The sequence below is a fragment of the Mesoplodon mirus genome, assembly GCF_964341445.2.
Source record: "Mesoplodon mirus genome assembly, chromosome: 12".
Lineage (NCBI taxonomy): Eukaryota > Metazoa > Chordata > Mammalia > Artiodactyla > Ziphiidae > Mesoplodon > Mesoplodon mirus.
In genome coordinates this window covers 24,579,546-24,597,910 of record NC_138988.1, presented here as the reverse complement: position 1 = coordinate 24,597,910, position 18,365 = coordinate 24,579,546, and the positions used below count along the sequence as shown (strand labels likewise).

Here is an 18,365-nt window from a genome sequence, read left to right as displayed (position 1 = left end):
ACTGCCCTCATGAATTTTATAATATAATTTATCATCATTAGATTTGCTGAATACTTTTTCATTATAAAATTAGTATTATGTTACTATTATTATTCTGTTTGTACCTTATCACAATGGCAAACTCTGTTCAGCATAAATGTAAATAATTACAGAAGGGTGCAAACTCAAATGTGTTTTAACGGGCACTTACTCTACATAGTAGATACCATAGACAGGGTCATCAATCTTTTCCCAACCAGCAGGCAGTTCTGAAAAAGAAAAGAACATTTAGAGCAAGAAGAGCATATGCTTGAAAAGCCTAAGGATTTTCAACAACTGGGTTAGGCAAAAAAAGAAAGACTCATAAAATAATGCCTTAAATCCAATTAAAACTGTGTATCCTAACTAAAAAAAAAAAAAAAAAAAAAAAAAGAGTGAGAATTATTTTATTGGTGTATTTTTCTACATGAAGAGCAATTCTTTACTGATATTTTGCACAAGCAAATGAAACTTAATAAAATGCCGTCTCAGGTGCCTTCATTCTAAATCAACTATTAAATGAGATTTTAATGGAAATATAGTTAAGTTTTGCCTCGAACGCCTATTTCCTATTTTAAATATTTGCTGTTTTCTCATTTTATTGCTAGACTACCTTATCACACAAGCAAAAATGGATGAATGTTTCCTTTCATTTTCAATACAACAGTGCCGTTTCTGCTCTCCCTGGAATAAATTAAAATTTGCATCTTATTTTCTCCTTGTTCCTAATTAAAATGCTACCAAGTAAATAAAAATAGCCACCTGGAGTTGGATTTTTGAATTGCACACATCTATCAATTGCTATATCTGGACAGGCCCATCTTCACCGGGGCTGTGCCTATGAAAGCAGAAACACAGGTCCTGCTCTCCAAGACTCACTACCTAAGGGGGTAGACTTTATTCCTTTAAATGTGGTGGTAAAATGCCATTGGGGGATATGTGTGCCTTTCTGAAAACTCAGCTGTGCTCTACCGAACTTCATAAGGTTTCATATCAAAGGTTGCAACTTCATTAACTAGGTAATAGTGGGTTCTGTCATAATAAGAACCTACTGTGAAAAAGCCCACTGCACCAGATAATTTGGCGAGAGAAGCAACTACATTGTATTTTGCGTCATTAAACAATTCTTCAGGCAGAGCAGCAATTCTCCTTAAATTTCTTTCTTTTTTTTGGTTCAAGGTAAGAAATGGAGTCATGTGCACGTGCACATACACACATACATACACACACACAGAGGCTAATTACTTAAAGTTCATGTTTTGCTCAGATTTGGCTGCACATCAAGAGACATTAATTTCATGGTTTTTGCTCCACATGTTATTTGTTTTCAAACAAAGAGACAGGTTCCCCCTTTGCTTCCTTTTTTTAAACAAAACAAAACAAAACAAAACAAAACACTTAGCAGGTTTTAAGGAAGTCTTTGAATTCTGGGAGACATAAGCTACTAAAATGCAAGGCAGGGCCAACGTGCAGATGTTGATATAACTTGGCATTTTTATACACAGCGTCTTGAGGACTGATGCAAATCAAATGCCTGGGAAATGGTTTCCCCTTACAATGCTGGAAATTACCATTTAAATGCAAGCGAACCAGGAGAACAATTCCAAAGAGTTGGGAAATCAGAAGATTAGAAAAATGCAAATTGGTGCCCACGCATATGCTTGTGCTGCCATGGGGCAGAGAGTGAGTGGGTGTGAGAGGACCACATCATGTTTAACCAAACTTGTTTTCAAAATCTGCAACCTTAATATAGGGCCTGATTATCTTTAGATAAAATAGGGGAAAAAATTAAGAATTCAATTCATTCCATTATTTGTCAAACATTTATTTAGTGCCTACTGTCTGCCTGAAGGTATGCTAGGTGCCAGGTACACAAAGATAATTACAAGTGCACCGGCTGGGCAGACAATTCACACATCACACGGTAAGTGCTTTGATGGAGGTCCAAGGAGGTTACAAGATAAGAAGCCACCTCTGACTTTGTCCTGTCACCTACTCAACAATTTACATACTAGAGTTGAGACATGAGGTTGGTCAACTGGTATTTCTGGACGTTTGTAAATTTAAACACATCTTCTGGGACAGATTAGCAAACTCCAGAAATGTTCCAGTTTTTCAAGCTAAAACTCATTTAAAATTGAAAAGATAGATTTCTCACTTCCCATATGGTGATTAACTTAATAATAGGAATTAGTCTCTGAAAGCTTAAAATAGAAATGGGTCATCGATTTAAAAACAGAAGATGTTTGTCTTCCAATGTGCCATTTGGTTCTAAAAAGTTGAAAATGGCAGAAAATCCTGAAGCCCAGAAAATTATGGCGTTACAAATTTTTTTTTCTAAACTACTCTAAAGATACATAGAGAGCCACGCCCCCATGTCTAACAACTGTCAGACCTCACAACAGTCTGTACAAGATGTCACCGAGATTTCAGGTGGCTCAGACCCTTTTGGAATTGTCTAGATCTTGGTTTGAACCTTAGCCCTGATGTTTTTGTTTTTGTTTTTTTTTTAACATTTTTATTAGAGTATAATTGCTTTACAATGGTGTGTTAGTTTCTGCTTTATAACAAAGTGAATCACCTATACGTATACATATATCCCCATATCTCTTCCCTCTTAGCCCTAGTGTTTCATCAGTCTAGTGTTTGGCTAGTTACTTAACATCTCGAAACCACATCATGGTCCTGGATTTACCTCAAAGGTCAACTGTAGACTAAATAAGGATGTTTGTAAAACCTTTTACACAGCACCTGGCACCTAAGCTCAGCTAATGGCAACTGTTCTAGGAAAGCCCAAAAGGAACTAGACAAATCTATATGGCCTGCTTGCTTGTCGTTCCTACCACTAAAAATCTCATGTTGTACTAATCATCGCCATGTAAGTGAATATGGAGCAGATAAATGTTCCAAGAGTTGTGTCAGCACACAGACTGAAAGTCATGTTCACAGTCAGAGATATGGTTCTACACTGTAATTCAGTGTTGACTGGGAGGGGACCTCATCTCCCTGTCTCTTCCCCTCCTAGCTGGTTGTAGCACATGAATACTCTGTAATTCGAAAAGAAGGTTCTTCAAGTGCTTTTTCATTCTGGGGAGATTACTGCAGAAGATGTGGTAAATTCTGCAAAACCAAAGTGCATAATGGAGCTAGTGACCCAGCCCAGACAACAGAGTTCAGAAATGACAATTCTGCAATCGAATGATCTGTGTCCAACACCCAAACCTACTGCCCCTGCCTCTCAGAGGCAGATTATAGAGAGGGTTTCCTTGTCACATCTGGAATCGTACTGTTCATTGAAAACCTGACAGTTGCTATTGTTTGCAATTAGGATCCTCTTATTAAGAAAATGGGCAGTGAGCTTGTCAAAGGAATCTGAAGTGAATGCAAGGAAAAACTGTGTGTGTGTGTGTGTGTGTGTGTGCGTGTCTGTGAACAAGGACACATTTGGGCCATTTCTATTGTATACATGTTGCTCTCCTGCCCCATATTAAACACAAAAAGGATCATAAGGAAACACTGAAAAGTCCAACAAGAAAGAATTAGCTACTAAATCAGAAAACTGGCAAAAACAACATGTGCTGATCACAGGGACAAATATTAAGACACATTATTATTAAGTCTCCTCTTAAGCCCAGTGAAAGCTCCTCTTTCAGCCCCTCTTTACAGGTAAGGAACAGGAAGCTAAGGGAAGGTGAATGACTTGCCCAAGGTCACAGAGCCAATAAGTGGCGGAACCCAGGTATGAGCCTAGGCAACCTGCCCTGAACCCAGAGACAGCTCCCACTTCACCAAACCATCTCCCAGAACTGTGGCTCTGACCATGAGAAGGTAAGAAGGTAAGTAAGCCAGTAAAACTTACTTTGTAGAGTGTTTAACAGCACAGGAAAGTTTCCACAATGTTACAGATACATGAGAAAAGAAGACAGTTGATTCTTTACTGAAAACTTCAACATTCAAGCTTCCACAGAAGCAAATAAGGCTGTGCCCCTATGCACAGTGGAATTATCTCACCAACTGCCCACACACAGTGGTGGGCACTCACACACATTAGTCAGGTGGCCAGAGTAGTTTAAATTGGTTCCACAAAGGATCGAGGCACTCATTTTTCATCTGCAAAAGCTAGTTCTGTCTTTTTCAATGATTTTATCTAATATCACTGGATTGATACTTTTTTTTTTAATTTATAAAATGAGTTTCAACTTGTTCTGTTACGCACGTTGAATCTCAAGTCATTCCTACCACAATGACCACAGGACAATTTATTATACGTCTTTAAAAATAGATCTTTTGGGACTTCCTTGGTGGCACAGTGGTTGAGCATCCGCCTGCCAATGCAGGGGACACAGGTTCGAGCCCTGGCCTGGGAAGATCCCACACGCCGTGGAGCAACTAAGTCCGTGCACCACAACTACTGAGCCTGCGCTCTAGAGCCCGCAAACCACAGCTACTGACCCACGTGCCACAACTACTGAAGCCCGCTTGCCTAGAGCCTGCGCTCTGCAAGAAGAGAAGCCACTGCAATGAGAAGCCCATGCACCGCAACGAAGGGTAACCCCCGCTTGCCGCAACTAGAGAAAGCCCGTGCACAGCAACAAAGACCCAACACAGACAAAAATATAAATAAATAAATAATTAAATTTATTTTAAAAAAAAAAAAGCTGAACATAAAACATTTAACTTAGCAGGGAATATAATTCAATATATTCCAAGAGCAAAGATAAAAGAGTTCGGCATTATCTGCTAATGTAAATTATTTCTGAACTGCAAGAGCTTGGACTAATCAAGACTTGATTTCCATTGACATACACACTCTGAGAAAAATGACACACATAAGCCCAGCATCCGGTTTTCAAGCCATTCACTATGGTTACAAAGTCAACATGTAGCCTGTGACTGAATAACAATATAATACTAGGACTTAGTACCCATTCAGTTAATCAGTGGAATTGTTGTACTGCTGTTACTCCCACTAAGATCTTTCAGCTAGTCTGGAAGATTTTTGTTTTGCTTTTCTGTATTCCCCATGGAGAAAGCCACCCACACCAAATAAATAAAGAAATGAGCCCGAGATAGATTACAGGAGAGTTCAAGGGACATGGCAGGCATCTATCCCTGTTTTTTCTTACTCCTCACTTTACGAGAGTATCTGGCACTGATCTGCTAACTCTCATTCTAGTCCCAATTCCCTCAGACTTCTTTGTAGACACAATTTATTACAACTCTGTGTGATGTCTGCAGTCAGACACATGGGTTGTATACGATTGACCTTTCGTGGCTAAGTCGGAATGAAAATCATAACTGGAGAAGTGCAAACTAAAGAAACAGAGGGATTAAGCAAGTCACTGGGGACCAAAGCATCCAGGGCAAGTCATGCAGGCTGGGAGGGTTTACCTAGTTCACTGTCCAGCTCCTCCGTATGGATCCCTTCTTCTCCAAAGGAATAGCAGGAATGAGACAGAAAAGAGAGAAAGAAAAATTCAGACACCAGCACCAAGAAAAGAAACTCCCCTCAAGAAAAACAGCAGCAAACACATCACTTTGTTTTGTCCTTACCTGCATTGTGGCTTATTTCATTGGCTTGACTACTCAACTCCAGACCTCAGTGTAAATCACAAAACGGGAGGAGCTGATATTGGCGACATAATTATAGGCCTCATTTCCTTGCATGGCAAAATAGGGTTTGATTGGTTGTAAAAGATGACAAACACCTTTGCGGTTTCAACGTTCTTACGTGGGAAGTCACTTATTACAGGTCTTATTTCAAGCAAACAAAGCTGTTAGACCTTTCAATATTAGTCCTTTTAATCCTTCAATAATCTTCTAATTAGCGAGGCAAAATTACTTAATGTATAAGTAATACCACTGCCTGAAAAACGGAAGGCGAGGTCAAATTGAGAATATACGTTCTAAGGTGAGCTACACTCCATCGTCTTTCAAAAGGAGTTAGAAAAATGAACTATGTCAGGATGATATACATGGGGGAAGTGAGGCTTGAAGGCTGCCCCAAAAGGAGCAGTGGGAGACGGAGCTTACTTTGTATAAGATTTCTAAATCAAACAGCTCAGAAATAATAGAATGAAAATGTTCTCTGTAATGTCAGTGAGCAAAACAAGTCAAGATCCTCTCCATTCTTGACCGTCTCTGGCTGTCAGTAAAGCATTTTATTTTGACTGCGAAGAGAACACAGGACAGCACACAACACATCATGTCATAGACAGTCACTCCAGCTACACAGCGGGTGGCTATCCCCTCCACTCTAAGCTCCACAAACACAGGGATCAAGCCTGTTTTCACTACTGCAATATGTTCAGTGCCCACTGAAGTTTTTGATACATAATAGGTACCAAATATTTCTCAAATGGATCAATGAATGTATGAACAAATGAATCGATTATTGACTTGAGTCACCAACGTGGCCCTACACACCTTGTAAACTCTTGATTTAAAAACTCTCCAACTGCCAACAATAAGGTTGACACTGGTATTGTTTCCTAAGAAGGGAATCTTATTTACATATAATCGTTCAAGAAAATGGCCTTTTGGATATTATTTAAAATATCTTTGGGGGCACTCATTCATTTCCTCAAAAAATCTTTAATGAGAACTACTATGTGCCAGTCACTATGCCAGGTGACAGCGACATCGAAATGAGCACAATCAGGCACATCTCTATCCTTCTGGGAAAGGAAACATGGCCAAAGCTCACATAGATAAAAATTAAATTAAAACTGTGATAAGTTCTCTGAAGTTAAGATAATAGACTGACCTAATCATATCTGGGGGCAAAGTCAGGGGCAGAGTCCCTGAGCTGTAATGTGAAGGTTATGCAAAATTTAATGAAAAGACTTAGAGTGAAAAATGACTAGAATTTAAGCTCTGCAAGAGCAGGGCTTCTTGTTTATTGTGTTCAGTGATACATCTGAAATTCCCAGAATGCACTGGACATAGAGAAGGCATTCAATAATTATTTGTGGGATGTAAGAGTATTCTGAGAAGGGAGAACTGCACATCTAACGATCACGGAGCAGCAGCTCGATGAGGACTTGTGGGGATGAAGGACAGAGAACGGGTTGGAATGAGAGTCAGACAAGCTTAGAGAATGAACCACAGAGAGCTTTGAGACACAAGCTATGGACTTGGCATTTACTGAACAGACCAGAGCCATTAAACAGGGCTTGAGGCAGTGGTGATAACACAAAGACATTTTAAAAAACTGCTCTGAGTACGGTGCAAGAAGGAGAGTGGGCAAGAGTCTGGGTGGAAGATGAGCATGACCTTTACCAGCATGGCAGAGATAGTGAAGAAAATGGAGAATGGATTCCAGAGACATGTGGGAGCCAAGGTGAACTCAACTGGTAGTACATGGGTTAGAAGTGGGTGTTAAGAAAACTAAAACGTCATGAGGGACTCTTAAGTATGTATGAATTTACCCTCCACTGAGATAGGGAATACTTACAGAAGACCAGATTTGGGGTGGAGGTGGAATCATTAGCTGGGTTTTAATCAGAATGAGTTTTAAGTCTCTTTGAGACAAACAGTGTTGTTAAAGATTAAAATACTGTCCTGGAGCTCAAAGGCAAGGCAGAAGGCCTCTAAGTGAACTACTAAAACACAGAAATAACAACAGGAGTTATACATTGAAGATCAAAATCCAAACTAGTTTCTGACTTTTTCGAGATAGGAAACAGAAAATAGAACATTTTTACAATAAGTATGATGCCATACTGTTACATTTGATATGCATGTGACCTACAGAGAATAGAAAGAAACACAGGAACAATATGGTGACCAACAATGTGATTCTTCTTTGTGTCATGATATAAAAAACAATACAAGGCAGCTTTGTGGTAACTGGCAAGAGAAAAGGCAAATATGGGAACTGATACTTGCCATTGTGGTATAATCTGGTTATATACTTATAACATTTGTGTATAAAGGCACACAGACATACATATAGTTTCTAGCAGAAAAAGAATCTATGAATTCTAATGGTGAATGGACAATTACTAAGCATTTGGTATGAATACATACTTGTTCCAAAGGGAATAACATTAACACCAATGACAATGAATTCTAAGAACTAAAAATGACCAGCACTGTTAATAAAAACACTCAGTAATTCTACTCAATACTTTTACTCCATTTTTCTCAGTAAAAGCCACTGGAGCCTTCTGTTATCTATAAAATTATATTAACAGGCATTTTCATACATTCCCAGTATAATTATAATGGATACTGACATTGAAGATCTGATGGTAATAAGAGGGCCTAAAAATGGCTTCAAAATCATCAGGCATCAAATAAAGATTAAATTTTGTTATGAGAAGTTTTATGGTTGGATGTATTTTATGTTCTGAACTTTGAAAACTGGTCACCTCTGTATTATATATTAAATAGAATATGTGAATAATCAGGACAGTCCATTATCCTTAAGCATGCAAAATAATGCAGCTCCCACGCCTGTTCCGTTTCTTCTTCAGGACTCAGCAACCAAAATAAAATGAGCCTCTCAGCTATGCCTCCTCAGTCAGAAGGATTTGTATTTCCAGTTGAAGTCACCCAGCTAAACATGAATATGCAATTCTATGTTCATTTCATGTAAACTGCAATCCACATATATTCTGGAGTGTAAGGTTTTGACAGGATCATATTTTACGGGCTTACATTTTCAAACAAACCTCAAATTTATACGGACAACAATTCTGCCCCATAGGATAAATTAATAAAGTTTCACTGTCTTAAGTAAAATGTGTATTCAAAATTATACTACTAATTCAAATGCCAGAAATCAATAATGAGTAGCAAAGCAAGCCATTTCCCTTCTAATTTGTCCATGTCAAAAAGCAATTTTGGTAGAACTTACGATAGACTGAAAGGGAACACATTTGTTCCATCTTAATTTTTTTTTCCTTTTGCAAAAATAATCAGAAATACCAAAGCCTTGAAATAAACTTTTCTTTTTCATGATAGTAACTCTTATAGACAATTGATTCTTTTTTCTTTTAATTAACAGGGAGAGTGGGGCTCAGTCTCTTTTGTGGAAGAATAGACTTTCTTATATTTAGGATATACTCTAAGTCACACACAGATTCCCAATCACAACAAAATCTGCTTTCTTTATGCTGAACCTGGAGAAATAATCAAATAATGAAGTATGAAGAGTTCAAGAAAAGTTCCTGCTTTTTTTTTTTCTCTAAGACTGTCACAATATATGATTAGCGTCCAATAAGTAAGTGATCAGATCTTTGGTTTCTAAATTCCTAGAGACTTTCTAGAATTGTCTCCAAGTTCCTGAAGGCACAGGTTGCATCTACATTTGAATAGTTTGTGACTGTGCTAAAGTTCTGTTTCTAACAGAGAACTGAGGAGGCCTTTATGTTTAAACAAATCGTTCTTTGAAAGCAATTTTGCTGATTTCTCTCCTGCTTTGGGAAACCATAGTTCACTTACTAGAAACTGGATTACCTTTCAAAAACCCATTGTTAGAAACCCGGTTGACCTTGCAACAACGCTTTAAAATTTGCATGTGTGAACAAGTCCCTTAAACCCAGACCTTCCTAGCTCCTTACCATCATCTTCACACTCTTCCAGAGGCTTCTGCTGCTTGTTCAGGCACCGAGGGTCTAACCAAGATGTTGTTTTTGTGTTATGGCTGAAATCCAGAAACAAAAACAAGAAATATGTTTGAAAAGAAAAAAAAAAAAAAAGGAAAAAGCTCAATGACAGAAGATTTAAACAGTCTTGAACATTTACTCTCTTCTACCAAAGAAAAGATACTGTCTAACAGCAAACCGAGGCCAGAAGAGAGCCCCGGTTTGGAATTATGAAATGGCTTGAAGAGGGTCTTAGGGAGGCTGCTTCCTTACCCTAAGACATCACCATTCCATCATGGAAAGCTTAAAATGTAATACCAGCTTTATTTTTGAAAACTGAGCTCGAAATCATACCCCTTGTCTATACGGCCTACTCTTGTCTGGGCTTATTTTAGTCTTCACATTTGTCAAAGAGCGCATTCCAATTTATTTTCAATTTGTCTATGACTTAAACGTTGGATGCTGGAATTCACAAAGAAGGCTGCTATTTCACTCGTTATATTACATAAGAATCCCCATGACTGTGTGAAACTACCTCAATTTATGCAAGTGGCATGAAGCTGCTATGACATATCATTCATCACAGTATCCTAAATTATGCTTCAGACATAGTGAAGGCAACCCCGAATTACCTATCACAAATCAAACCGAGACCAAGGAGAAGCTTGGAAAAGCTGCACATGTCACCCCACTTCCTTCTGGAGGGTCTAGCCCAACCAGAGAGGAAGTGTTTCAATAGACACTGTTGCCCTTCAGTCATGTGAGAAATGTCAGGAGAATGACTGGGAGGATTGACCAGAAGCATATCTGGGACAAAATTCTGCTTGAGCAACCAGTCCCCTCTATGCAAACTAAATAAGAGGAGCAAAGAACTACAAGTCCAGTAGTTCAAGCTGCAAACCAGAAACGAAACATAGAAAATTAAAAAAAAAAAAAAATTTTTTTTTTAGGTAGTAATCTAAAGTCTGAAGTTTTGGTTGTAAATACATTGAAAAAATTATCACAGTTTTTAATTTTAGATTCAAATCTTATTAATTGTTGGGGAAAAACTGAGGCTTAAGTGAAAAACAATGTGCAAATGTCTACAGACATTATCTCAACTGCGTTAGAAGAAAAAACAAATGAAAGTTAATACAGTTACAACTAGGATCACCAACAGCACTTATTTGTCCTCTTAGAACTATCATAATCTGTTATGTCATTTACATATAAATTACAATTTACTTAATCCTTACAAGAACTCTATGAGAGGAGCATTGTTAGTATTAAAGTGATTACTCCCCATTCTCCACATGGGAAAACTGAGGACAAAGATGTGAAGAAACCTGCCCAAGGACACCCTATTGATGCATGAAATCAAACCCAGGGAGTCCCGCATTAGAACCCATGGTCTGCACTATTCCTACATAGTAGAGTGCAAAAATGGTCACTGATGGGAGGGAAGATTATGTGTGATATTTTAAAAAACACTTTTTTATCTCAAGATAATTGTAGATTCACATGCAGTTATGAGAACAAACAAAGAGAGATTCCACATCCCCCCTTACCCAGATGCCACCAAGGGTAACATCTTGCAAAACTATAGTACAAAGTCACAACCAGGATACTGACAGCCAGTCAATATATGGAACATTTCCATCATCACAGGATCTCTCATGTTGCCCTTTGATAGCCACACCCGGTTGCCTTACAATCCCTCCCTTCGAAACCCATTTTTAATCCCTGGCAACCACTAATCTGTTCTCCACGTCCATACTTCTGTCATATCAAAAATGTTATATAAATGAAATCATACAGTATGTAATCTTTTGGGATTTGCATTTTTCATTCAGCATAATTCTCCTCGAGATTAATTCTTTTTACTGCTGAGTAGTATTCCATGGCATGAATGTACTACACTTTAACCACTGAAGGACATCTGGGTGGCTTCCAGTTTTTGGTTATTTGGAATAAATGTACTATAAACATTTCTGCACAAGCTTTTGTGTGAATATAAGTGTTCACTCTTCTGGACAAATGTGCAATGGCTGGGTCGTATGGTAATTGCAATGTTTAGTTTAAGAAACTGCCAAACTGTTTTCTGGAATACCACACAATTTTACTTACCCACAAGCCACGTGTGAGTGATATAGTTTCTCTGCATCTTCACCATCATTTAGTGTTGTTACTATTTTTTTTTTTTTTTTTTTTTTTGCGGTATGCGGGCCTCTCACTGTTGTGGCCTCCCCCGTTGCGGAGCACAGGCTCCGGATGCACAGGCCCAGCGGCCATGGCTCACGGGCCCAGCCGCTCCGCGGCATATGGGATCCTCCCAGACCGGGGCACGAACCCGTGTCCCCTGCATCGGCAGGCGGACTCTCAACCACTGCGCCACCAGGGAGGCCCTGTTACTATTTTTTATTTTAGCCATCCTAATAGCTATATATATACCTATGATATCTTTGTGGTTTTAATTTGCATTTCTCTAATGGCTAATGATGTTGAACATCTTTTCATGTACCTATTTGCCACCCATATATCTTCTTTAGTAAAATGTCTGTTCATGTCTTTAGTTTATTTTCTAACTGGATTTTTTTTTTTAACTGTTGAGTTTTGAGAGTTCTTTATATATTCTAGATACCAGTCCATTTTGAGATGTGGGGTTTATAAATATTTTCTCCCTGTCTGTAGTTTGTCTTTTCGTTTTCTTAACAGTCTTCTGCAAAGCAAAAGTTTTCATTTTGATGAAGCTGAATTGATCAATTATTCCTTTTAGGATCATGTTTTTTTTTTTTTTTTTTTTTTTTGCTGTACGCGGGCCTGCTCACTGTTGTGGCCTCTCCCATTGCGGAGCACAGGCTCTGGACACCAGGCTCAGTGGCTATGGCTCACGGGCCCAGCCGCTCTGCGGCATGTGGGATCTTCCCGGACCGGGGCACGAACCCATGTCCCCTGCATCGGCAGGCGGACTCTCAACCACTGCGCCACCAGGGAAGCCCTAGGATCATGTTTTTGACGTCAAGTCAAAGAAGCCCTTGCCTATTACTAGGTCTCAAAGATTTTCTATGTTTTTTTCCCCCCAAAAGTTCTATTACTTTACATTTTGTACTTTATGATTATCTATTCTGAGTTATTATCATTTTTTTTTCCTAAGGCATGAGGTTTAGGTTGAGGTTAATTTATTTGCTTCTGGCTATACACTTGCTCCAGTACCATTTTATTGAAAAGGCTATCTTCCTTACATTGAATTGCTTTTGCATTCTTTGTTGAAAATTGGTTGGACACATTTGTGGGTCTGTTTCTGGGTTCCATTGATCTATGTGTCTATTTCTTCATCAATACCACACAGCTTTTATTACTGTGGCTATATAATAAGGCTTGATATAGGGCAGACTGATTACTGTGACTTCATTCTTCTTTTCCAAAACTGTTTTACCTATTCTAGTTCCTTTGCCTTTCTGTGTAAATTTTAGAATAAACGTGTCTATACTAACAAAAAGCCTCACTGAGATTTCCACAGGATTTATATTAAACCTGTATGCATATTTGGGGAGAACTGACATCTTTACTATACCAATTCTGAGTCTTTCAATCCATGAATAGAGGAGGTCTCTCCATTTATTTAGACTTTCTTTGATTTCTTTCATCAGTATTTTGTAGTTTACAGCATACAAAATCCTATACATGTTTCATTAGATTTATACCTAAGTGGCATTTTTTAAAGTAAATGTGAATTATATTTTCTTTTGAATTTTGTTGTCTGCTTGTTCATTGTTAGTATATAGATATACAACTGATGTTTGTATGCTTATCTTTTATCTTGCTGAACTCATTTATTCTAGAACTGTCTTGTACATTTCTGGTGATATTCTAGATAGATAATCAATCTGTGTGTCTTTTCTTTCCTTTTATTTAGGGCTAGAATTACAGTAAAATGTTGCATAAGAGTGGTAAGAGATAATATCCTTGGCTTATTCCCCATCTTGCAGGGAAAGTTTTTTGTCTTTCACCATTAAGTATAATGTTAGCTGTAGGTTTTTTATAGATGTGCTTTACGAAGTCAAGAAATTCCCCTATGTTCTTACTTTCCTGAGAAATTTTTATCACGAATGAGTGAATTCTGTCAAATACTTTGCGTCAATGAAAAAGAGCATGTGATTTTTTTTTTCTTTACTGGGGTCTTAATATGGTGGATTACATTGATTAATTTTTCAAATACTGAACCAGTCTTGTATCCCTGGAATAATTCCCACTTGGGCATGGTGTATAATCCTTTTTCTGTATTATTGGTTACTATTTGCTAATATTTTGTTATAGGTTTTTGCATCTATATTCAAGAGGATATTGCTCTGCAGTTGTCGTTTTGTTTTTTTTTTGTGGACTATCCTTGTTTGATTTTGGTAACAATGTAATACTAGCTTCTTAAACATAATTGGGAAGTGTTCCTCCTCTTCTATTTTCAGGAAGAAATTATGTAGAAATTTAATTCTTCTTTGAATGGTTCTCCAGTGAAACCATCTGGTTTCTAGAACTTTCTTTTTCAAGAGTTTTTAAATTATAAATTCATTAGGGCTATTTAAATTACTTATTCCATATTGGATGAGTTGTGGTAGATAGTGCTTCTCAAAGAATTTGGTCTATTTCATCTAAGTTGTCAAATTTATATGTCCACACTTTCTGACAGCATTTTCGCACCTTTCTGATGTCTACAGGGTCTGCAGTGATTCTTTGTTTAAATTTTAATATTGGTAATTCACACCTTCTCTAATTTTTTCTTTGTCAATCTTGCTAGAGGTTCTTCAATTTTATTAATCTTTTTGAAGAATCAGCTGGTTGTTTCATTGATTATCTCTGCTGTTTTTGCTTTTGATTTCATTAATTTCTGCCCTTTATTATTTCCTTCCACTTATTTCATTTAATTTGCTTTTCTTCTCTAAGCTCTTAAATTGGGTGCTCAGATTGTTGATTAGAGACTTTTCCTCTTTTCTAATATGTATGTGTAGTGCTATAAATTTACCTCTCATCACTGCTTTGGCTGTACCCCACCCAAGAGGGTGAGGAGTTCCTTGTTACTACTGGGTAGAGATGGGAGTTTCAGCTCCACACTAGGCCTCTTCTGACACCAGCTTGGCTGGGAGGGGTAGGAGTGCCTTATTACTGTTCCCACTAACTCTCTGAGGAGGCTGGGGGCTACTTTACCACTGGTGGCAAAAATGCTGACTCTTCACCAAACCTCCTCTGCCATTATCCCAGTGGGGAGAGAGGCTGCCTTGTTACTGCCATGTCAGGATGGGCATCCAGGCTCCCCCAACATGGTCTCCATTGAACTTAGATGAAGAAAGGGGGACTGCTCATTACTGCCTGGCTACAAAGTCCCAGTTATCTTCTGAGCCTTTTTGGACACCACACTTGCAGGGAGGTTTGAGATCCTAGTTACATCCTGTGAAGGACAGAGGACTAGGCTTCTCACTGATCTTTGCTGGTAGAGGTGGGAGCACAGGCTTTTGTGTCTTGTTGGCTGAAGCCCAGCAGTTATTCAATAAAAGCTTCCTGCCTTGCAGGACACCCCTTCCTGATCCTCTGGCTAGAGAGAGTAGGCTTTTATGAGGGCTTTGTTTTTTGGTCTCCACTTGTTGGTGTTTCTGAGTTACTGGCTTCTTCAGCTCCAAGTCTGGGTTATATGAGGTAAACGAAAACTCAGGGAACTCACCACCTGTCATTTCTGTGATCCCAAGTTCCCCAGCCAGTCTGCCTTATTTTTATCTCCTTTCGAAGTCTTCTTATGTCTGTTTTCTTTATAATATCCAGAGTTTGTAAGTCCATGCTTACTTTTTTAATGTTCTTAAATTCCGGTATTTCTTAGATTTCCCATAAACTGTAAAGCTAACATAGACACATATATGTAAAACAAGGTAGATCTGATTCTATAGAAATTTAACTTGCTATTCAATGTAAGATACTCTAAGATGAAGTTCCTCAGAATGAAGGACACCCGAAAACTCATTAATCAGGATATATAATTTAAGCTAAAATAAAAATGGTGTGTATCTAATAATTTAATATCTACAGAATTTGATAGCTGCAGACCAAATCACAGAGTTGTCATAATAAGCCATACTTTTGCATAAATTTTCTATTAAACATTAGGCCAATGAAGATTGGCCTGGCATTGGTTAAAAGCTAAATTAGGTTATGAAAAGTAAGCAAATCACTGTACTCTCCTATAAATCAGCCACAGTCTTGGGTCATTACTAACCATTTTTACTAAGCACAGTCCTCACTAACCATCAAAATAACCAACTTTCTTTTTTCAAATTCATCAAGTCAGTCTTGAGCAAAACTATTGATATTCTTTTTTGTTAATAAATTTATTTTATTTATTTTTAATTTTTGGCTGCGTTGGGTCTTCGCTGCTGCGTGCAGGTTTTCTCTAGTTGTGGTGAGCAGGGGCTACCCTTCGTTGCAGTGTGCGGTGCATGGGTGTCTCATTGCGGTGGCTTCTCCTGTTGCAGAGCATGGGCTCTAGGTGCACAGGCTTCAGTAGTTGCAGTGTGCAGGCTTCAGTAGTTGTGGCACGAGGGCTCGGTAGTTGTGGCTCATAGGCTCTAGAGCGCAGGCTCAGTAGTTGTGGCACACGGGCTTAGTTGCTCCGTGGCATGTGGGATCTTCCCAGACCAGGGCCCGAACCTGTGTCCAATGCATTGGCAGGCAGATACTTAACCACTGGGCCACCAGGGAAGCCCCTATCGATACATTCTTTTCTAAATATTTGAGTTTCACATATCACTCTGTATTAGGAATTCCTCTGTTATATTTTCCTTTGCTCAACATAATTTTTCCTTACTAATGGACATAACTTTAAAGGCAATTTATTGCAAAAGCTAAGTAAAAAATTCTCAGCTTATAGGTGACATCCATTTTTATAACATTTAAACTCCTCTGTGGTAACCAAATGATGATGATAAAAATGGTAACAGTAACAATAATGTTCAGTAATTAATACTAGCCCACGCTTTACATCCATTACCTCATCTAACTCTCACGAAAATCTGACAGGGTAGGCATGATCCACAACATTCATGTCCTTCTACACACAGGGAAAACTGAGATGCAGAGAGGCAAACTCAAGTTCCCAAGATCATACAAATAGTAAGGGGTAGAAACAACATAAGTTTTTAGGGGAGCTCTTAACCACTATATTTACCTAACTCCCAGGAAAAGACTTCATCATCCACCCCTGTCTGCAATAAGCATTTGTCATGAACATGAAGACAGAAATATGGACTGTCCCCTCCTTCTGGTTGGAAAATAACCCAGGAGGTATAGTTCACTCATCTCCAATTTCCTAGGTTAGTTCTGAAAGAGGGTGTTACGAGACCCAAGCCTTTTCCCTCACTCCCATGTCCTTAGGAAAATTATACTTTCTTACCCTTGCTGATTCTTCTAATTACAAAATACATGCTAGAATATTATTTGAGTGGAAATATATATTCAAACCCCACAGACATGTATAATGTAGTTAAGAAAATAAATTCTTTAAATTCCTTACTTAATTCAAACTCAAGTGTTAATAGATACTTGCAGAATTTTTCTACACACTACACTATTTTTCTATAGTTTCTAGAACTATATCTACATATTCATGGAAAACAAATATACACATATATTAACACAGCAGATATGTGTATATACCCATATATTTTACAAAGGTGCGATACTTCATATGTTGTTCAAAAATGTCCTTTGTTATTGTTCCCTGAACAGCAGATCTTCAACATTAATCTATTGGGTTGGCCAAAAAAGTTCTTTCCGGTTTTTCTGTAACATCTTATGGAAAAACCCAAATGAACTTTTTGGCCAACACGCAGTATTTGAGAAGAACAGACTTACCTATGTTTTTAATTATTTTATAGTTTAACTGATCATTTTGTTTTTCTTTTTTAGTGGTACATAAAACTATGGTGAATCTTAATAGGGAATCTCAACAATAGAGCCAAAGTACAACATTTAAAAAATTGAGTATTGGTTAAGAAATTATATTATCTTAGATTTTCTAGAATGGTTTCAGTTTTATGTAATTTTTTCCTTTCCAGTACAGTTATTTGTTAAATATTTAACTATATAATATTAAGTTTTTAATTTTGAAAGACTTTTCACATCTTTATATTCTCAAACTTCAATCCTTATACCTTGCACCACGTAAAAAAATTAACTTAAAATGGATCATAGACCTAAATGTAAACTATACAACTTCTAAAGAAATATAGCAGAAAAAGACTGCATTTTGACTTTGAGTTAGGCAAAGATTTCTTAGCTTCTACACTAAAAACACAGTCCACAAGGGAAAAAAAAAGTGATAAATTAGACTTCATAAAAATTAAGAACTCTGGCTCTTCAAAAGACACAGTTAAGACAATGAAAAGAAAAGCCAGACTTGGACAAAATGTTTGCAAATCACAAATATAATAAAGGAATTGTATCCAGAATATACGAAGAACTCTTAAAACTCAAAAAAAAAAGGAAACTACAACCCAATTAAGAAAAAATAAGCAAAGGATTTATATATTCTAAGCGGCTAGATATATTCTTCATATATAATACCATAATTTATATATACACCATAGTTTAGTTGTCTAACTCTTTAGGGAAATTATTAATCTTATGCTTCCTCCAGCTCTTCAGTTTCAATGATTAGGATGTTATGCTAATTGCTTTTTTGTACAAGGCTTGTTAAATTGTATGAGAGAAGACCATCAGCACATGATCAATCCTTTT

General features: G+C 37.7%; 1 protein-coding gene across 1 annotated transcript in view; it reads right to left on the bottom strand.

Moving 5' to 3' along the window:
* MAGI1 (membrane associated guanylate kinase, WW and PDZ domain containing 1) overlaps window positions 1-18,365 on the bottom strand; it is a 620,740-nt gene that overhangs the window by 98,153 nt on the left and 504,222 nt on the right. The window contains exons 6-9 of the mRNA XM_082637692.1: window positions 13,676-13,679; window positions 9,588-9,777; window positions 5,410-5,445; window positions 191-248 (exon numbers count right to left, since the gene is read on the bottom strand). Coding sequence (XP_082493818.1) covers window positions 191-248; window positions 5,410-5,445; window positions 9,588-9,777; window positions 13,676-13,679 — 288 coding nt within the window. The remainder of the gene's footprint in view (window positions 1-190; window positions 249-5,409; window positions 5,446-9,587; window positions 9,778-13,675; window positions 13,680-18,365) is intronic.